At 40.3% G+C, this 22799-nt stretch overlaps 1 protein-coding gene across 4 annotated transcripts in view; it reads right to left on the reverse strand.

The window, feature by feature from the left end:
- NR3C2 (nuclear receptor subfamily 3 group C member 2) overlaps positions 1-22799 on the reverse strand; it is a 369924-nt gene that overhangs the window by 60364 nt on the left and 286761 nt on the right. For all 4 annotated transcript variants that reach the window (XM_082388985.1, XM_082388986.1, XM_082388987.1 and 1 more), the window contains exons 5-6: positions 13773-14111; positions 12122-12266 (exon numbers count right to left, since the gene is read on the reverse strand). In XM_082388985.1, the coding sequence (XP_082245111.1) occupies positions 12122-12266; positions 13773-14111 (484 nt within the window). The remainder of the gene's footprint in view (positions 1-12121; positions 12267-13772; positions 14112-22799) is intronic.

Genomic DNA, 22799 nt, shown 5'->3' on the forward strand with positions numbered 1-22799 from the left:
GGCTTTGGGGAGGCATTTAGGGTCATGAGGGTGGAGCCCCCATGATAGGATTAGTGCCCTTCCAAGAAGCAGCAGAGACATTGGAGCTGACTCTCTCCACCATGTGAGGCCAGTGAGAAGGCAGCCTTCTCTCTGCAAGTCAGGAAGAAAGCCTTCAGCAGAACCTGACCATGCTGGCACCCTGATCTTGGACTTCTAGCCTCTAGCACTATGAGAAATAAGGGTCTGCTGTTTAAACCACCCCATCTATGGGGTTTGTTACAGCAGCCTGAGGTGCCTAAGACAGAGAGCGACACCATGCCTGTAGCAGAACGGGAGTTAGGAGTTTATAAACTACTCATTTCATCGATTCTATTGAGGCAGTGTCTATTTCAAGGTGGACGGGCACAGAAGATGGGTCCAGCTAGACAAAGCTTGCAACACCCATCACTGTGTACATTGACTGGGGCGACATTCCTGCTGCAGTGCTAATGACCCAGATACACAGATGAGTTTTAAATAAGGAGGTGGAGGGTCTCCACATATGACCTTCTTTTTTTGATTTCTCTCCCTTCTCCACTTGTTTCTTTCAGAAAAGTATCAATCTCAGAACTTAAGAAAAATTAAATAACCACTTCAGAGCCTGCCCAAAACACAACCCTATTAAATTAGCTTAGGGTTTCATCGGTGGAAGTGAGGGATATAAAACCAAAATCATCTCTCGTGTGTGATACAATAAAAATGGATAATCATGTGACCCAGTTTGGGTTCTAGAAGTATCTAAAGACACAAATTCAGAAAATACTTTATATATCAAGACACAGCAGGTGTGTTCTCCTTCTTCAATCCAGAGGGGTGCTGTCAAAGCTACCATCTCTGGAGCTTCCCTGGTGGTGCGGTGTTTAAGAATCCGCCTGCCAATGCAGGGGACATGGGTTCGAGTCCTGGTCCGGGAAGATCCCACATGCCGTGGAGCAACTAAGCCCATGTGCCACAACTACTGAGCCTGCGCTCTACAGCCCACAAACTACAACTACTGAGCCTGCAAATCACAGCTACTGAAGCCCGCACGCCTAGAGCCTGTGCTCCACAACAAGAGAAGTCACTGCAATGAGAAGCCCACACACCGCAGTGAAGAGTAGCCCCTGCTCACCACAAATAGAGAAAGCCCATGCGCAGCAACGAAGACCCAACACAGACAAAAATAAAAAATAAAAAATAAATTAAAAAAAAAAGCTACCATCTTTGTGTCTTATGACCTGTGTCAAGGGGGGAAGCCTGGAGCCCTCCTTAGTGTGTTAGTTGGTTAATCCATTCCTTGCCACCTGCCCCATCTTGCAATATAATCACTGCATCAAAACTAATTTTCCTCTATCAGTTTTTCAATAAAGAAATACACTCCAGTGAGTTTATTTTGTATTGAAGAGTATTTTTACCTGAAGAGACCAAAGTCCTTGAGCACATTAACCGAACTAAAGAACAACATGCTAATATTAGCCACATTAAGCCTTTTAAACATAACATATGATCTTAAACTGGTTTTGACTTTTATTCAAAATGAAAAATAGCTCCCTCTAGTTAGCCAGAGTAAAGCTGGGACTTATTTCTTGCATCACCACTACTCTGTGATCCCAATATAGTTATAAATAGCTTAAACAGTTCATTCCATTTGCAATCTCCTATTTGTTTTGCTTTAATTTCATATTATACTGGCAATTACCCGGCTTCATTAACTACTTAGGAAATTTCTCAAGTACACTACAAGAAACGCCACACAAGAAATATTAACCTACAGCAGTGCTCTTGAAGTCAACCTTGAAAGGGAAATTCTTTTCATCAAGTTTACATGCCAAGCCCTAAAAGCACTGTGGGGTCAACCCACATCAAAAATCTTGCTTCTGACCCTTGTACTGGAAAGAAGACCCATTACCAACCCCCAAAATCATCACTGAGTGCCAATTATGTAGAAAGCATTTTGCTAGACATTAAGGAAAAATTTTAAAATACTTCCTGTATTCTAGGAGTTTACAGTATATCTGGAGTAAAAATGTATGTGTAAAAATACACACACACACACACACACAATAAAACATAGAAAGTACCAAAGGACTGATATAGAAAAAATTGACACAGATAAAAAAAGTTTTGGGGGAACAAGTCACTATTGACTTTGGGTAAGAGAGGTGATTGGAGAGGAAGCATCCTTTGGCTTGGGCTTGAGGGAGGGGAAAGGAAAATGTTAGGAGCAAAGGCACAGCAGTGGAAAGACAGGACAAAGGGAAGAGGAAGGTTAATTTGGTTGGCATGGAGTTTATGCGGGGAAATAATGCTGAAAATAGCATTTTAAAATTAATTAGCTCTGTTTTATACACAGTAGTGTGTATATGTCAATCCCAATCTCCTAATTTATCCTTCCCCTTTCTCTCCCTGTTAAGCATAACTAATTAGAACCTACTGTATAGCACAGGGAACTCAGTACTCTGCAATGGCCTATATGGGAAAAGAATCTAAGAAAGAGTGGACATATGTATATGTAGAACTGATTCACTTTGCTGTACCCCTGAAACTAACACAACATTGTAAATCAACTATACTCCAATAAAAATTTTTAAAAAACAGAAAAAAAATAAAATTAATTAGTTCATCAAGTACTTACTAATGCCAGACAGTATCCTAGGTGCTGGCCATGCAAAGGTGTACCACACAGGCCAGCTTCCTCCCCTCCCTGAGCCTACGTTACGGGGTCAGGGGACCTGCTACAGAGAAAATAAACATGTGATATGATGGGAGGGATTGGGCGAGGTGGTGGGGGAGGGTATATACCCTAGGTCTGGTGGTCGGGCAAAATCTGTCTGAATACGAATACTCTGAGCTGAGACAAGGTGAGAATGCACCATCCTCCTTCACAGAGCGAACAGCAAGTGTGAAGGGCCTGAGTCAGGAATGACCTTAGATCCTTCAAAGCACCAAAAGGTCATCAGTGGGGCTAACCAAGGGCGCTAGCAAATCCTCTGAGAGAATTCCTTCAAACTGCCCCTTACTATTTTCAATACCACTTTTTTGTGGTCCTATATGAGGATGATGGTATATTACCTGAGTCATATTCTCTGGGGATACGGCAGGTGGGATTTCTTTGTGATGCTGCCTTCACTTTTCTCATGACACCCCCCACCTGCCACTAGAGCGGGAGTCCCATGTTTTGTTCACTGTTGAATTCCTGGTGCCTAGAACAGTGCTTGGTGTATTTAAGTTGCTCAAGAAATAGCTGTCGAATGAACACACTGAGTGAACATCACTTATCTCCTCCTCCCCAGAGTGGTCCAAAATGAGAGGCGTGGATGGGGAAAAACAAGACAGGACAAGAAGTGAGTAAGAACATCTACCTGTGATTCTAGCTTTAAATTAAGACTGCTCTCCTTGGCGTACTCATTTTTCTCAGGTAAGGGAGGTCCCTGTCCCTTGCATGCTCCTCTCAGGAACTTCTCTTTTTTTAATTGGAGTAGAGTTGATTTACAATGTTGTGTTAGTTTCTGCTGTACAGCAAAGGGATTCAGTTATACATATATTTCTAATTTTTTTCATATTCTTTTCCATTACGGTTTCATATTCTTATCCATTACGGGATATTGAATATAATTCCCTGTGATGAACTTTTCTTGATGTGAGCAGGTTACCCATTCCTTCAAGAACTTCCCTCCCCTCACCTCCTCTGCTGACATATCTGGAAGTAACTTTTAACTCCCAACTCTACTTCTCATCATCATGCTAGGTTGATAAAGGGGAAGAAATACTGTTGAAAAAAGAAGAAAAAGGGGGACTTCCCTGGTGGTCCAGTGGTAAAGAATCCACCTTCCAAAGCAGGGGACGCGGGTTTGATCTCTGGTTGGGGAACTAAGATCCCACATGACGCGGGGCAACTAAGCCCGCACGCCTCAACCAGAGAGCCCGTGTGCCGCAACTAAGACCCGACGCAGCCAAAAAAAAACAAAAAAAACACACCAAAATAATCGTTAAAAGAAGAAGAAAAAAATAAGAAAAAGAAACGCCTCCTGTTTTGGGACTGTACCTACATTGTCTCTGCCCTCATATATAACTGAATAATTATTTCTTGTTTGTCACTTACAAAACCTCCTCAGACCCCACTGCACCCTCCCCTGCAGTTCCCTCTGCCTGGCCTCCTTCAGGTGGCAAGATGTCCTTTATACCTAGTTCTGTGCAAAAGAAAGATAGTTCCATTCTGCGATGCTTCTGTCCCTTGCAGACAAGGAATGACCGTTCTCTATTTTTGACATTGTTCTTCTTTATTCAGGAGTCTCAAACTCAACCATCTACAGGGGCCGGGCATGGATGACGAAGGGCACAAGGGCAGGGGGTGTGGGAAGTGTGATGAGACAGGCAGCTCGTGCACCACCTAACGGGGGGGCTCTGAGTCCTGCCCAGCAAGCCAAGTGCTCAGCCCGTTCTGCTAAACACCTTGGCCCTCCAGCTGCTGGTACAGGGTCCGGGTTGTTGGAGGGTCCAGTGGAGACAGAAAGAGGACTTCTATTCTTTTATAGTTTACTCCCTTAAATTGACCCAGAAGTAAAAAAACAAAGCAAAACAATGGAAATCTCAGAAGGCTGCTGACTTTTCAGTGGCAGGAAAAGAGGTGTAGGGGTATGTGTTTATGTGTGTGTGAGAGAGAGAGACAGACAGACAGACACAGAAAAAAAGAGAGAGGAGAGGAGGAAGGAAAGAGAGGGGGTGGGAAGGGGGGGAAGGAAGTGAGACAGTAGGGAGGGGAGAGGGAAAGGGAGGCGGTCAGAGACCAGAAACACAGAAACTACACAGTTCAGTGTCCCCGTGAGCGGAGGGGAGTAAGAAATCCTATCTGAAAGCAGCAGCAAGAGAACAGTGGAGGGAAAGAGAGGCTGGGGACAGATGGGGGAAAGCAGATGGCGCCAGTTCAGGAGATGTTGAGCCAGGCTCATCCCACCCTCTGGCTCTCTCATCAGCACCTCTGCCCCTTGTCCTAACCCTGCTGGAGCCAAGGGTCCCGGCACAGAAGTCATCTCCTGTGGCTCAGGAATATCAACCAGCCCCCTCGGGAGGCGAGGGCGGGGCGTGCCAACCCCTGGGTCCCTGTGGGGACACTCTGATCCCTGCCTGAACAAAAGGGACATGGCCTGGAACACACAGCACGAGTGAGCCAAGACTACTGGAACTTTAGGACCTTAGGTGCAGAGGGACCTTAAGGAGACCGTCCTGTTGGCAGACTGGCCTTGGGGAGAGCCACTCACTAAGGACAGCTGGGCTATGGCAGCACAGTGGCCCCCAGTGGGGACACCACAGGGACGGGCATCACTCCACGGAAACATGGCCTGAAATGACTGATAACTAAGTCCTATGGTTTTCTACTGGCGCTGCCATCACACAGCCAGCACTGAGCAAAGAGGGCAGTGTGGGCTGAGCTCACCTCCGCTCACTCATGAGCTGGGCAAACACCGCCCTCCCAGGAGTCACACTCAGCACTCACCCGAGGCACTCAGAAAGTGGCACTAAGACTTAGACTCTCTCTCTCACCAACAGCCTCTGAACCGAAATAATCAAAGGTTCAGAACTACAAAGACAGTGAAAGATCATCGAAAATACATTTTTTTATTGGGCTCTGACTTGAAACAATATAAACATGCTTTTAAATATACTTTTAATTCTATATTACTCAGCCATTAAAAAGAATGAAATAATGCCATTTGCAGCAACATGGACGGACCTAGAAATTATCACACTAAGTGAAATAAGTCGGACAGAGAAAGACAAATACCATATGATATCATTTATATGTGAAATCTAAAATACAACACAAATGAACCTTTCTACAAAGCGGAAACAGACTCACAGACATAGAGAACAGACTTGTGGTTGCCAAGGGGGAGGGTGGATGGGGGAGGGAAGGACTGGGAGTTTGGGATTAGCAGATGCAAACTATTATACATAGGATGGATTAACCACAAGGTCCTACTGTATAGCACAGGGCACTATATTCAATATCCTGTGATAAACTATAATAGAAAAGAATATGAAAAAGAATATATATATATATGTATAACTGAGTCACTGCTGTACAGCAGAAATTAACACATTGTAAATCAACTATACTTCAATAAAATTAGTAATATATATATGCCTTTAATTCTAAAATATTGGCTGACACTTAAAAGAGTGTAACACTGAACCTTCATTTCAGAAATTTAAAAAAATTTGATGAAATTTCATTTCAGGCTTAAATGGGAGTTTTAATACGTGTATTGAAATTGATAAGACATTTGAATACTTGCAGTGATCTGGAGCCATATATGATAAGCTGTTTCAAGGTGAAATTGAATAATGCATCATTTAATACATATTTGAAAAGTTTTAAGTTTATAATAAGAAAAGTTCTATTCTAATTTAAAGTATTAACTCATATCTTCACCCCAATGTTTAATAAAAACTTAGAAAGAATGTTTTCCTTAATTATTCTCTACTTCGCATCTTTCCTACACAGCTGAAGGATAAGATCTTTGGGAACTTTCAGATCCATTTCACAGTTGAAGGCAAACACACATGATCAACTATTCAAGTTTTCGTCACCATTTTAAATATAGCAACGTCTCTGTTGGTGAAAACGCTTCCCCGCATCACACTTCTTGATCATAAGCTTCACCCTCGTAACTAGCGATGATAACCTAGAAAACCCCTTCTAGATTGATTAATAGGTTGTTTGGTTCATTTGCTCAATAATTCATTTATTCACCAAATATTTATGGAGTACCTGCTATGCCCTGGACACAATGCCACGGGCTGGAAATTTAAAAATGATTAAGACAGAGTCTGTGATTTCAAGGAGGAGGTGCCAGTCAAACAAGGGAAGGATACAGATGCTTAAAAAGATCTGCCAATGCGGGTGAGAGGGGGTCCAAGACAGTTGAGGGTGGGTGGGAAAACAAGGGAGGGTCCCACCAATGCATTCTATCCTCAGCTGCACAGCATGCATTACTCCCTTGCACAAAATGCCAGACAGTTTCTTTCCCTTTGGCAAAGGGTCTGAGGTACAGGCACCGGCTGAGGGACATAGGGGGACAGGTTCAGAAGACACGAATGCGCAGGTGTTGGCAGGCATGGGGGAGGCATGTTCGAGCTTTCCTGTTCCTGACTTAACGTCAGTTGCCACAGCTTCTTTTCTGAAGCCCTCTCTTTCCCTGGGATCTGTGACTTAACACTTTCCTGTCTATCCTCCTTTAACCACTGCCCCTAAGGTGAATTCAAAATTTGTCTCTTCAGTGGGACCTCTCTTTAGGCTTCTGATCTGTATAGGTAACTGTCCATTTGGTATCTCCTCTTGGATAACAATTTCAAAGGCAATTCAATCTTAACATGTTTAAAAGTGGCCTTGTGTTCTTCCCTTCCAAACCCTGGTCTTCTACCCTGGCTCCCTAACCCAGTGTGTGGTGCCATATCTTCCCTGGCACTTATGGCTGAGGCTTGAAAGTCATCTTACACACCTACTTCCTCCTCCTCCAATTTCTATCAGAATCCAACCACCCTCAACTCCTGTTTGACTCTGCCTTTCAGCATCTTTGCATTTCTCTTCCGGTCCATCATGACACTGCCTTGTATTCAGTGCTGGACCCTCAACCTAGATCAACTTTCCTCCTCCTATACTTCCTTCCCCTGGATGACACTAGCTTCATCAATCCCAGGGAAGCCTTTCCTGTCTAGACCAATACCTCCCATTAACTACTCTCAAAGCACTCTTCTTTCAATACTTATCACAACTATAATTTTAGGATTTTTCGGGATAATTTCTGTCTCTTCCATTAGACTATATGTTCCACAAGACTGGATATATATTTCACTATTCTAAAACCACTGCTTAGAAAAGTGATGACAGTTAGTAAATATCTCCTTAATAAATGTAGGCTGAAACATGCACATGCAAACTTCAGCTGCAGCCCATCCTCTGTAATTTATTAGTTTCCCTAAAACATACAGGGTCTGTGATGGCACCCTGTGATCGAGTTACCACAACAAGCTCTATTTGTTGATGGGATTTGACCAAAAGGCTTTATGTCATTTCCAAATGTTTCCTGGGAGTAGGTCCTCCCTCCCCCTTTGAAAAACACAGCTCTGCCCTGTTCTTTCTAGTTGAGAGAAAACTTAAGTCTAGGCTGGGGTTGAGGTCAAAAGTTAAGAATAGGGAACAAAATGTTCACTCTAACAATTATATAATATCATACTACTACTTACATACATACTACTTGTAACATTAGAAAGCAATTTTTTGTTGTTTCCATTTTATATCTATTAACATTTTCTAGAATAGACATGCATAGAGCTTATATGACCTTTTCTTTTTTTCTTTTTTTTGGTTTCTTATTTACTTCTAAAAGCCTTCGATGACATTAATTTTCAATGACAATTTTCAAAATTAATTTTTTTCAATGACATTAATTTTGAAGGTGTACAGGCTTCAGATATAAGGTGCTTCCCCCTAAGTTTCATTTGTGAAAAAGGATTCTTACAATTTTGGACTTTGAAACCTGTACAACTGGATGTTTACACACAATTAAAAATTAATAGATGACACCAAAAGCATAGCAAACAATGACAAAAAATAGATGAACTGAACTTCATTAAAATTAAAAACTTTAGTTTTAAAAGTACATCAAAGGACACTATCAAGAGAGTGAAATGACAACCCACAGAATGGGAGAAATATACATATCATATATCTGATAAGAGTTTATCATCCAGAATACATAAAGAACTCCTACAACTCAGGAACAAAAGATAAACAACCTAATTAAAAATGGGCAAAGGACTTGAATGGACATTTCTCCAAAGAAGATATACAAATGGCCAAAAAGTCTATGAAAAGATGCACAACATCAGTAGTCATTAGGGAAGTGTACATCACAACCACACTGACAGTACTTCACACCTACTATGAGATAAGTCAGGCAGAGAAAGACAAATACTGTATGATATCACTTATATGTGGAATCTAAAAGAGCCAAGCTTGAGAAAACAGAGAATAGAATGGTGGCTGCCGGGGGATGGGGGAAGAGGAGGGATGTTGCTTCAGGGGACAAAGTTGCAAGCAGTAGACAAGTAAGTCCTGGAGATCTAATGCACCGTACAGTGAATATAGACAGCAATACCATATTATAATAAACAAACTGGCCAAAAGACAAGATCTTAGTTATTCCCACCCAGAAAAAGAAATGATAATTATGTAATGCGACAGAGGTGCTAACTACTGCTGCAATGGCAATCATATTACATATAAATGTGTCAAATAACATGTTGTATACCTTAAATTTACACAATGTTATATGACAAATATATTTCAAGAAGAACAAACCAAAAAACCCCCCAATACTTCATACCCACTAGTATAGCTATTAAAAAAAGCAAAAAACAAAACCAAAAAACCCAGAAAATGAGTGTTAGGAAGGATGTGGTGAAACTGGAACTCTTGCTGCTCTTTTTAATTTGTACACTGAGGGTGGGAATGTAAAATTGTGCAACTGCTGAGGAAACCAGTTCAGTGGTTCCTCAAAAGTTACATGTAGAATAATCATATGCCCCAGCAATTCCACTGCTAGGTGTATACCCAAAAGCAATGAAAGCAGGACTCAAACAGATACTCATATGCAAATGTTTATAGCAGCATTAACCGTGATAGCCAAAGGCAGAAACGACCCATGTATCCATGAATGGATAAACAAAATGTGATCAATTCTATTTATTTGGTAAAAATAAGTACGGTAGTTATATTCTATAAAGTTGTAGTAGACACTGATCATAACATTTTCATCAGTTGATCTATACATAATCTTGTTTTATGTGTATTTCTGTTTAAAGATATCTTATTAATATATATTATTGATTCATTAACATTGAACTCACAGCCAACAGCACTGTCACTCACGCCTGAAAGAAGCTTACGTAACACCTGTATTTTTCCCCTAAGGCACACCATAGCCTTCTTGCACTTAGGAACACTAGACAGCACTCTGGCACTCTGCTTGTGGGTCATTTTAAACAGTGAAATCACCAGCAAAAAGCACAACAATGCAAAAAACATGGCACTAAATAGACCATGGAAAAGACACTTGTTTACACCATGAGAGCTGAAACAAGAAGGCAGAGTCTCAGCTGAAATGTACATGCTGTGTACCTCAAATTTATGGCCTCTCTGTGCTGCAAATACTGACTTTGGGGTTACAAATCAATGTGCCAGAAGGCCAATGCACAACTACAGAATCTGCGAACAATGAGGTCAAGTCTATACATACGTACAATGGAATATTATTCAGCCATGAAATGAAATTCTGATACATGCTACAATAAAGATGAACCTTGAAAACATTACGCTAAGTGAAATAAGTCAGACAAAAAAAGGACACATATTATATGGTTCCATTTATATGAAATATCTAGAATAGGCAAATTCATAGACCAGAGGTTATCAGGGCTTTGGGGGAAAGGAGGATGTCGAGTTACTGCTTAACTGGTCCAGAGTTTCTGTTTGGGATGATGAAAAAAGTACTGGAGATGGATAGTGATGATGGTGGTGGAACAATGTCGGTGCAATTAATGCTACTGATTGTGCACTAAAAACGGTTAAAGTGGAAAATTTTATATTATATGTATTTTACTACAAAGAATCAATAGATTCACTGAATAAGGTTAAATGAATCTTCTATTAAAACAAAATCTAAAGGAGACACTCCGGATGGCACCAATAGAGATTCGTATTTACCCACATGTCCTCTTAAAATAAAGAACCTCCTTAATATGCTTTCCTTTTTTTTTTTTTTTTTTGGCCACACTGAGCAGCTTGCGGGATCTCAGTTCCCCGACCAGGGGTCGAACCCAGGCCGCCGGCAGTGGAAGTCCGGAGTCCTAACCACTGGACCGCCAGGGAATCCAAATATGTTTTCCTTTTGGTTTATAGACCATATTTAAAAACAGGCTTACTATTTAATAATATCAGCTGATTATTCAGGAAAACAAGTAAATTAAAATGTGCCTGTCAGTTGTTTGGCCTCACTTCATGCTTCTGAAGCATGAAGAAAATTTATGCACTAGTAGAATTATTTGTTCTGACTAATTGCCCAAAGAACGGTCACCCCAAGAACCAACAACTGATGCTCCTAATTTATCTTGGACTAAAACTGCCTCCGAGGTCCACTGTATTTGGGTGAAGTGATACTCTCAGGGCAACTACTACCGGTACAATTTAGGTATTTTGGCACTACATGTCCACTTTGAATCTTTCACGTCCCTTTTCTCTCTTTTATCACCAATCTATTTCTCATCTACTTCCTTCCCTATTGAAAAATCCCTATTTTCATATCTTGAGAGACAGCCATCTGTTAGAATATGGCTGTGGTTACTATCATCATTCAAATGTTCCTTTTTAATTTATCTATTTCTTGACCCAACAATTACAAAGAAGCGTGGCTGGATATAAACATGCACGAAATGTGCTAATGTAGAATGCAAACAATATTAAAATGTAAACTTCACATAGGGAGGAATTCACGGCCAAAGAAAAATCTAGTACTATTCTTTCAATCTTTTTAAAATGCATCATAAACCTAAAAATGTTTCACTACAGAATAACATTTTGGCTTCTCTTATGATCACAAAGAAGGGTAATTATGATTGTCATGAAAACACACTGAGCAGATGTATACTATTAACAAAAGAATCATTATATGACTGTGCTCAAAAACTGGCACTTTATACATTCACATTTCCTAGAAATTAGACAGTCTCCCCAACTGGAATAGATACCAAAATAGGTTGTTTTCTATTAATTGTGGCTTTGTACCAATCAAGTTTTGGGAGCCAACTGGATCATCATTCTTTGGGACAATTCCCACATACTATCATGTGAGATCTACATACACTGATTTATATATACTCAGACATGTGCATTATAATTTTGTAAAAAAGTAATTTTTAAGTTCTCAAATGATAGCTTTTTAACTCTTAAAAAACGTATCAGTGGATTGTTTCACAAAGGTACATCTGTTTAGAAGTCATAAAAGAGCATAGCGAATAACTCTTCGGTTTACTTTATGAAGGCTAATTAATAGGTACTTACTCATTAAAGACTAGGTCTGGTGCAAAATAGAGAAATTGGCTGTTTGTATGTTTGTACGATCTCCAGCTCAAGGCAAATGATGACAGACACATCCAAGAATACTGGATGAGGGTAATTTGGTCCTCGAGAGGCAGGTTTTTAAATCCTGAAGAAGAGAACAATTCATCACAGAAATACACTTAGCATTTAAATACATTCCAGGAAGAAGCTTCATAAGTCAACCCCAAACTGCCCCCTTTCTCTCATTGACTCAAATCAATTCTACAGTTATTTAAAGAGCACCTATCATGGACCTGGTCCTGTTCAACATTTCATGTTAAATTCACCTTAAATTCTCAATGAGGGTAAACTGCCAGGGCAAAAAAAACTAAGATGTTCTGGGAGTTTCATTGTGGACGGTGGTCTACAACCCTTAGTTAGACGGAAAGAATCTGTATTTACCTGTACCACTTGCTTCATCCTACTCACAATGAATAACTTCAAAATAAAAGATAATTTAATGATGTCAACTCTTGCATATCTGCAATACTGGTGGAAGATTTTACTTTTCATGAGTTTGCAGTGATTGAAAAAGTCTTATTCCTTGCTTCCCCTAGGCTGGGATAATGCCAGACTTCAACAGACTTCTGAGGCAGAATAAGCATCCTTGATGCTGTCCTGCCTTACCCACAGTCTTCCTTTCTGGGCCTCAGGCCCTTCTTTTGTTTCTTTTCTCACCCTCTGTACTCCCAGGGGCACCAGGGTATTCTGTTTGTGTACAGTTTCACCTGGCAAGCTCCCCTTCAAAGAGTCAGTCATCAGAGCTTTCCCCAGTCTTTTGTCTTATGGCTGCTGGTTGACCACAGGACATCTAAGAAACTGCTTTGGATTAATGAACTGGGACAATGTGATCACAATTCTGAGCAATGTTTCTGTAGATTAATAGGGGCCTTATTAATAAAATGCTACAGCATAAGACTGACTAAAGTAGGAATTTCAAGGACAAATTAAAGGGTTATGGAGGTAAGATATTTTCAGAGAGACTCTTTCAGAGGCCCCTACAGCTTACCTGAGAGGTCTTTTTTTTAAATTAATTTTTATTAGAGTATCGTTGATTTATAATGTTGTGTTGGTTTCTGCTGTACAGCAAAGTGAATCAGTTATACCTATACATATATCCACTCTTTTTTAGATTCTTTTCCCATACAGGCCATTACAGAGTATTGAGTAGAGTTCCCTGTGCTATACAGCAGGTCCTTATTAGTTATCTATTTTATATATAGTAGTGTATATATGTCTTGATTTACCTGGTCTAGGGCTTAGAGTAGCCCTGGCTACGAGCTGCTAATAATGGGCTCAATTCTTGTTTTGACAACTAGAATGTGTTTTACCTTATTAATATTACTGGAATGAAACTTTCCATTTCAATCCTCAACATAAGAAATGGGTATGTTCTATTAACAATAGAACCCTTAACTCTAATTTCTCAAGAGAAACGAGCACATTCACCAGATTTTTTTTCTACACACTTGATTCATTTGACATCGAGTAAAAAATTGGGTGTGGGGATCGAACAGAAAGCAAACTCAATTGCACTGCTGCATACGGTATGCCCTGTTGCCCTGACGTGCCTAGTTCAGGATGCAGACCCTGAAACGCGAGGCCATCCTACCTGGAATTACCTTCGCCCACTTCACGACTTGGATCATTTGTTTGCCTGCTAAGCGGTTGAGGGTGGAGAGCAGATTTTCGGCTGTATCCGGTTTGGAGTTGTCATAGCCTGCATACACAATCTCGGGTTCGATGGTTTCAAGGACCATGGAAGGGGAAGGTGTGAGCGCTCGGGAAATTGTGGAGAGTTGAGGAACCAGCGCTGAGTTGACGGAGGGCTCTTGCGCGGGAGCGATGTACGTAGTTCCTTCCTCTGGGCTCTGGGGTGGGGGAGGTGGAGGCTGCTGTGACTGTTCCTCGTGAATCCCTTTTAACTTCCCCAACTTCTTGGACTTTCGAGCTGTAAAAAAAACAAAAATTATAAACAGGGCAAATTAAGATTATGTTTCGCATGATAAATACCATCTAAAGCACAACACTTTTTGTCTGTTATATACAAATGTTAAGAGTAAATCTTAAGAGTTTGCATTACAAGAAAAAAAATCCTAATTCTTTCATTTTGTATCCATATGAGATGCTGAACATTCACTAATCTGATTGGGATGATCATTTCATATCGTATGTAAGTCAAATCATTATGCTGTACACTTTAATACAGGGCTGTAGGTCGATTATTATCTCAGGAAAACTGGAATTAAATAAATAAATCAATAAATGGCACCACACCAAAAAAGGAATTAAAAAAAGATTATGTTTGGCCTACCTTACATGAGGTAAATTGCAAGCAAATATTGACTTATATTGATTAAAGTGTACTTTTCCTCTAAGGATGTCTTGTTATACTAGTAGGAACAGCCCCTTTTCAGTATTTTTCTGATACCAGACACTGTCTTAAATGCTTTTTATAAATTAACCACTTTAACAATTTTAACAATTTTATGTCCTAAATGCTTTTTATAAATTAACCACTTTAACAATTTTATGACTAGGTACTATTACGATTCTCATTTTATAAAGAGGAAGCAGACCAGAAGGGTCAAGAAATCTGTCCAAGACTACACAGCTAGTGTATGTAAAATAGAGTTAAGAGCTCAGAGGAAGGATAAATTATTTCAGATGCTAATAAGTTACATATGCCTCAACTAAATCTTATATAAGCCAATAATTCCCACCTATTACCCACTAAAGAGTTGGCAACAAGGGCTAGACTCGCCTGATTGAGCTTATTATCTTAGTGCTGTCTCTGCTCCCTCTAATTAGCTTTCTCTGGCCCTTTACTTATTCCTCTTGGGTGCTTCTCTACCACTTACTCTTCCTGCTGTGGTCCATGTGCAACCACTTGCTTACTCAGAGTAGTTATTTTGTGCAGATGCTGTTAGACCGACCGATGTCCCCAGCTATACTGTGAACTGCTGAGGCATAAAGATTGGGTGTTCCTCTTCTTTTACAGCCCCCATGGCACCTTGGTAAATGCTATGCCTACACAAAGTGATTTACAGATTTCCACTGAATGAATGGGAGCTAATCAACCCCAAAGAAAGGCAACAGAAGGGAAGAAATGAAATATCTGGATGATTCCAAATTGGGGCACTAACTAGTAAACGTACAGGAATTAATGCTATTAAAAAATTCAGGTGTGAGTTATACCATTACACAATCCTTAAAAATCTCTCCTACTCTATATTTTTACTATAAATAAACAATTCACATGTCATATAGCCTATAACTAAAAGATATCACAATACAGTACAGGAATACCACTTTAGATTTTTAGTAGAATGTATTACAAGTGACCATATTCTGATTTACCCAGAACAGTCCTAGTTTATGCTTGTTTCCCAGCATGATTATTAGTAAGTACCCTGTTTATTCCTAAAAGTACCATATTTTGGACAATAAATAGTATGTTCATCATAAAACCAAAGAATCAGTATTAACTTTAATAGCAACTGCTTTTAAACAAATTTTATTGAAGTATAGTTGATTTACAATGTTGTATTAATTTCTGCTGTACAGCAAAGTGACTCAGATATATATATATATATTTTCTTTTCATATTCTTTTCCATTATGGTTTATCACAGGATATTGAATATAGTTCCCTATGCTATACAGTAGGACCTTGTTGTTCCCTTGTTGTTTATCCATCCTATATATAATAGTTTACATCTGCTAATCCCAAACTCCCAATCCTTCCCTCCCCCATCCCCCCTCCCCCTCAGCAACCACCAGTCTGTTCTCTATGTCTGTGAGTCTGTTTCTGTTTCACAGACAGGTTCATTTGTGTCGCATTTTAGATTCTACATATAAGTGATATCATATGGTATTTGTCTTTCTCTTTCTGACTTACTTTGTTTAGTATGATAATCTCTAGGTCCATCCATGTTGCTGCAAATGGCATGATTTCATTTGTTTTTATGGCTGAGTAATATTCCATTGTATATATGTACCACATCTTTATCTATTCATCTATCGATGGACATTTAGGTTGTTTCCATGTCTTGGCTACTGTAAATAATGTAATAGCAACTGCTTTTCATTCACATTTCTCTTGAGGGTTCTTACAATAGATATGGGGAAAGAAAGACTGGGGAGGTGGAAGGGAGAATTGGAAGGTAGATGTGAGGGTTGGGGGATGGATGGCAGGTGGGTGGGGTTAATGGGGAGATGGATAGATAATGGGGAAGATGGGTGAGTGAATGAATGAATAAATGGATAAAGGATAGAGAAAGCTCAGATGTGCCAAACTGAGCTTAGAGCTATGGTAATAAATTTACTTTGCAATTGTAAGGTTTTCCATTTTATTGAGGAATTTATTTTAAAATTCTTGAAGTACCAGACACCTTCAACTTAGCTCTAACATGTGTGAGAAACTTACAGGATACGAATTTAACACAGAGTAGGGCTATGCCACACCGATTAACTTGATTTTCAAAATAATCATTCATGCTTGTAAGTATGGCCATTAATATTACATTTACCACTTGCATCACAGAAACACTGATTCAGATAAAAGACAAGCCACTATCCAACAAGAGACATACCTGCCACACATGCTTAAGAGATGAACAAGATATAATTCCTATCTTTAAGAAGTTTGAAATTAGCAAAACACTTAAAAAATTTCAATTATTTCAGATCATTTCCTTTCTCATGGACTGTCTCCTTCAATGAAAGAGGCAGAAAAACCTGAGTTTTAGAACTGTCTGAATGAAAAGCAGATGTATCCTATTCATGTAGTATGCTAATGGGGAGCAGCCGACAAAGTACTGCTCAGCAGTGCTGAGCATACAGTAGGGGACCAAGATGCTTCCGATGAATGAAGGAGTGAACGAACCAAAGGAAAAAATAATCACTAAATGCCTCAAAAACTAGGCAAAACAGAGAAGGAGAAGAAAATAATCAAACATGCAGATAATCCCCAATGCTGGTCAATGGATGACTGTATCTATAAGAGCTTGAGAAGATCCTCGATAGCACAGATTAGTCATTTGGGGAATCAGATACTTGGAACTAACTGCCTCTGTGTCACATAAACTTTTCTCTAAGCCTCAACTGATTCATCCAAAAAATGAGAATGATAGTGTTTCCCTCTCCTATCTCACAGAGGGCTCAACAGGTAAGAAAACTGAAAACAATGTTGAAAATTATTATTAACATCTGAAGTAGTACTTCAATGCCACTTCCATTCTTTCACATAATTTTGCAGATATTAAAACTATTCCAGTTCATTAAAATGTCCTTATCCTTTATAAGACTACACCTGATGATAACCATCATTTGATTGATGAGAAATAGACAAGGCTGATATTCTCAAATTTTATTAAAAATGATATTTGCTTGCAAGGTAATTATAAAATTCATACTTATTTTAGGCCTTTGATCTGTAATGCTGTGTCTATTCTCATGGCTGATTTAAGGCTAATGCTATGAAATATCATGAAGAAGAATGCTTAATATTTTCTCTAGCACTGATACAGAAGGCTGTGGCCTGTAGCACAACCGACTGAGCAGATTATCAATATTATGTTTAGCATTTCAGTTACATTTAATTTTATGTTGTAATTTTATGAATATATGAGGGACACTTGGAATTGAGTATTTATTTATAGTTCCTTAAATAGTTCAAGAAAATAAATATTTTCAGTGTGCAGATTCTTCAGCCAAGTGTATTCATCCTGCATCTTTTTCTAAAAGAGTACAGTTACATAACAATCATATTACCCAAAGTAGCCCTTCTAAAATGCTTGAAAATTTTATACTCGTCTAACACATGCCGCCTTCTAAAATTAAAGCTCCTGGAAGTTGTTAACGTCTTATGTGCTCCTATAACATCACTTTCCATGACCCTTATGGGTACTCAATAAATGTTTGTTGACACTTCATTTTCGAACTGTAATACACTTTAACAAACTATTACATATGTGAATTATTAATTTACTTCTGTGTAGGAAATGTAGGCAAGTTTGACATTTTAGGATAAAACTTCTAAATTGTTATTATTCCTTTTCCAAATTCCTACTGTGTAATGATCCACCTGCAGAGTTATGACTCTGAAAAGGCCACAACTAAAAAAATAATAAGCTCAATTTATGGAGCACTTATGTGCCAAGCACAGTTCAAAACAATTTCTAGTGGTCTTAAGCCTTCCAATGCTCACCATGACCCTACGATTAGGCAATGTTATTTCCATTTTACAGGTGCACAGAGACAGGAAGTACTTCTTCAAGGTTGCAGGGCTGGTAAACACCAGGGCTAGTTTTTGAACTGGGCCATGGCTCAGAGCCCACACTCTTAACCTCTGTGCTATGCAGTCTCTCTTCTAATCCTTTTCTCTTTATCTAATTTGTTTTTTAATACTTTAAGATTAGCACCAGCTTCAAATCCAAGTGTATAATTAAGATGTGTGCTAATTACACAGGAAAATCTCTGGCCAAAGATACTTAATGAGCATGTTTCCATTATCCAAAGCATCCGTGAACATAAATTAGGGGTCTTATCACTACCTACCACCTTACTAAATTAACATGGAGTTAATGGCCTTTGGGCTTGGGAACTCATGTTCCCATGTGGCCCAGAGACACAATTCCTTTCTCACCTGCCAGCCACAGTTGCAGGGTGTGTGTGTGTGTGTATGTGTGTGTGGTGTGTATTAATATGACTGTGAATGTCTCCCAGCCCCACGTGAGCCTAGAGGAATTTCACCTGTTCTACCTGGATGTTATAGTAACAGTATATGCTTAGCAGCTGCCCCCAGGTGCCAAGTCCTTAATTACTAGCAGCATCTTAGCAGCCACTTTCTCCTGGCACTGCCGGGGGACAGAACGCTATAGATTCCCCATGAATTGTTCCCCCAGGAGCTGTGCAATCGGAAGGCCCTGCTTCCTATCCAGAGTGGTAAGCTGGACAGCAAGCAGGAAGCGTCTGGTGGGACCCTATAAAAAGTGTGGGGGCTTCCCTGGTGGCGCAGTGGTTGAGAATCTGCCTGCCAATGCAGGGGACACGGGTTCGAGCCCTGGTCTGGGAAGATCCCACATGCCGCGGAGCAACTAGGCCCGTGAGCCACAATTACTGAGCCTGCGCATCTGGAGCCTGTGCTCCGCAACAAGAGAGGCCGCGATAGTGAGAGGCCCGCACACTGCGATGAAGAGTGGCCCCCACTTGCCACAACTAGAGAAAGCCCTCGCACAGAAACGAAGACCCAACACAGCCATAAAAAAAAAATTGTGAAAAATTCCCAATGGCATCTCAAGATTCAAGAAGGCCCTGAAACATGGCCCAACGTCCTTTTTGGTTTGCTCTGTCTCCTGAGGCCGACTTGGTCTGCTACATACCCTTTGGACAAACTGCCAGTGTGGTAGAATGACGGCCGGCTAGGAATGACATACACTGCTTCTGCATCCCACAGTAAAATGATGAGATGCATGGGATTCTCGTGGTACTTTCATCACTATCTTTCTCAAGTGTGTTCAAATTACAGATTCTTTAGACTTGGAGATGGGTCACTGGGACAGTGTCTTTTTTTTTTTTTTTTTTCCATCTGGAGTAGAATAAAAGACTGATGGGGAGCTTTTTCAACCATAACATTTCACTGGAAAGATGTAAAGTGATAATTCTGTCATCTTAGAAATGCTTAGTGTCATGTCTTGAAATTTTAGGTCTTGGCAGTAAATATTAGAGAGGCTATACTGAGGTTATATGAAAACATGTATTTTTCTGTTCCAGGCCAAATGTAATTACTGGTTTAAACCCACAGGACAATAACAGCATCTACCCTATCCTCTTCCTTTCATAGACCATTTCTCTTGCCACTCTCCTCCTAATCATGCTTTCCTATTTTCCTCATCCCCTTTATCTGCACGACTTCTCCCCTTCTCCTGCCAGGGGAGGAAGACACTGAGAGTTAGCGGAACAACCACATATTTCTGTGTCATGAGATCAAAGGAAGGAATGCCACCTTCTTACAGATTTAACTGGTTTTGCAGCAAAACCTCTCTCATTTTTACTAATAGGAAAAAGAACATCTACAGTTCTCAAAACCATACACACTAATAGAATTGGGGTGAGGGTCAGGGGCACATTGCTTTATGAATTAATAATTAGCTTCTCAATTGATAATAAGGAAGTGGAATTCCAACTGTTTATAAATCTCCTTAAGTGGTTATAGAACTTGAACACTGGGTGTCTTAAAAAGTATCCCTAAACATTCTCATGTTAATATACATAATTTAACAAATGAACAGGCATTATTGATTTTATTAGTATAAAAACCATGCTAAGGCAAACTCAAACCCAACCTTGGACCACTTTAAGACATTCCACACGACACACACACACACATATACCCACACACACACGCGTGTAACTGTGTGAGGTGATGGGCACATTAATTAGCGTGATTGTCATAATCATTACATAGGCATATTGATATCACAATACCACATTGTTCATGCTAAATATGTATCATTTTTTGTCAATCATAACCTCAATAAATCTGGGGGGAAAAAGACATTCCAGATTAGTGGATCTCCACAGATTACATTTTAATATGTGTATAGAGATAACCATAGATATCTCTATAGCTATAACAAACATAATTTTGTTGCTATTGTTATAGAATACATTTGAATACATTTATCTACTACTTAGCAAGTAACTAATATTCACCCATTGTGTAGAAATTGCCCTGGTTTTGTGAGCAGTGCAATGCTGAATAAGATGATCTGAGCCCAGACAAGAGCTTACAACCTCGCGGAAGTTGGATCAATACGTAAGAAAGCAATTAGGGTTATAAAACAGGCTATGACAAGTTCGGGGTCAGTGTTCCTGACTATATATGCGGTGAGTGAACAATGGCAGGGAGACGTTGGTTTATCTTTCTATGAGCGCCTCCACTTTCCTGTATCCCTCTGTGTTAATTCCCACTGAGCCCTGGTTTGCTTTTGGTGTGATTCAAACGACACTGAGGGCCCACGTGGAGCGGTCACTTCCCTGTGTGGGCAACCACCCAATGTTAAGCACCACTGACCGCCCCCCCGCCCCGCCCCGAGAGGAAAGTCCCTCAGACCAGAAGCTAAATCTGAACAGAGACTCAAGGGAATCTGAGGGAGATAGAAAAGGGGTCTGCTGATTTTGCAGAGACCATGACAAGGTTCTGGAAGACACCCCCCAGTGACATATTCTGATACCTTCCCTGCTGGAGACAGGGATTCAGAAAGGGGCAAAGCCAGCAGCTGCCTAGGAGATACTTCTCAGGCTAGATGGCTGATTAACATGATTGTTTTTATGGCATTTATATTTTTCTGTAATCAGATTCTTTTTTTCTCCTCTAATACTTAGCAACATTTTCTCCTCCCTTTTTTCCTTTTACTGCCAGGCAGACTCAGGAACGTCTGTACATGGGAGGATGTGTCAGGGGGAGGGTTCCATCTCTGGCCAGAGTTTTAAAGGTGAGGCAGTATGTCTTCGAGGTCTGGCCAGGCTGGGACTGCATTAAACCAAGTTAAGAAACTCAGAAGAAGAGGAAACAGAAAGTCTGAGAAATGGCCTCTTGGTGATAGCCTCTGGGTAATGGAGAAGGTTTCCAGGGCTTTCTTCTGTTGAAACCTTTGCTGGTTTAAACAAGAGAGAATGCCACTGGACTGAGTGGCAGTGGGCTGAGCCACTGCAATTCCAGAACTCCTTTGGACATCACTTCTAAAGAACCGTGGGCAGTGGTGGGGCAAGGACGGCAGCCAGCACCCCACGGCCAGGTCAGGTGGACAGTGGGTTTACTACACGGAACACCCCCTACCTGGGCCTTGCCACTGTTGGGCTGATATACACCGCCAGGGAGTTATCAGAAGGGAGCAACAAAATGACGAATGCCCCATCCCCAAAGCTTTGGACCAAAAATGTTTATGGGGAAAAAAAAAATAAGTGGAGAAAGACAGGGATTGAGTTATGCTAGAGTAGAAAGTGAGGGATATGAGAAACCAAATAGCAATTTCAAAAACTTGACAAGCCTTTGCCAAATCACAGTGAGCATCTATTTTCTATTTCTACTGAGGTCAAGATAAGATCTAAAGGTTTAAAGGGCAGAAGCAGGGATTTAGATGAGACATTAGGAGAATTTCCTGCAAGTTTTCTGGAATGTGTTATGGAGAGAGCCTGGAATGCATGACCGCCAAGAACATGTAATATTCTTTTCTAAAAACTCTAAAGTAATAGGTAGTCAGGTTCCCTGCTTGCCTGAGTGCAATTCTGCCGTGCAGGAGGATGATGAAATGAGTTATCGAGACCCAGTAGCCCTACAAGGGAAGGAAATACGACCTCCAATGTACATTCCAGGCTTCCATGTGTCTGAGTGGAACTTCTCTGGCTCATATTTGTCTCAAAAACAGGAATAAATCCCTTACACTTGTAAGTGTGGTAAGAGATAACTTTAGAAATATTTTTCCAAAATATACTCCAAGGGCAAATACTGTGATCACTGAATGCAGGCTTGGGAGAACATCCACTGCCATGGAAGAAACTCCTAAAGTTCTATATGCTCCCTTTTACCCTATCCCCAGTGTTCACATGCCCCTCCCCCCTTTTTTTTTTCAGTT

This window comes from Balaenoptera borealis, assembly GCF_965194805.1.
Source record: "Balaenoptera borealis genome assembly, chromosome: 4".
Taxonomy (NCBI): Eukaryota; Metazoa; Chordata; class Mammalia; order Artiodactyla; family Balaenopteridae; genus Balaenoptera; species Balaenoptera borealis.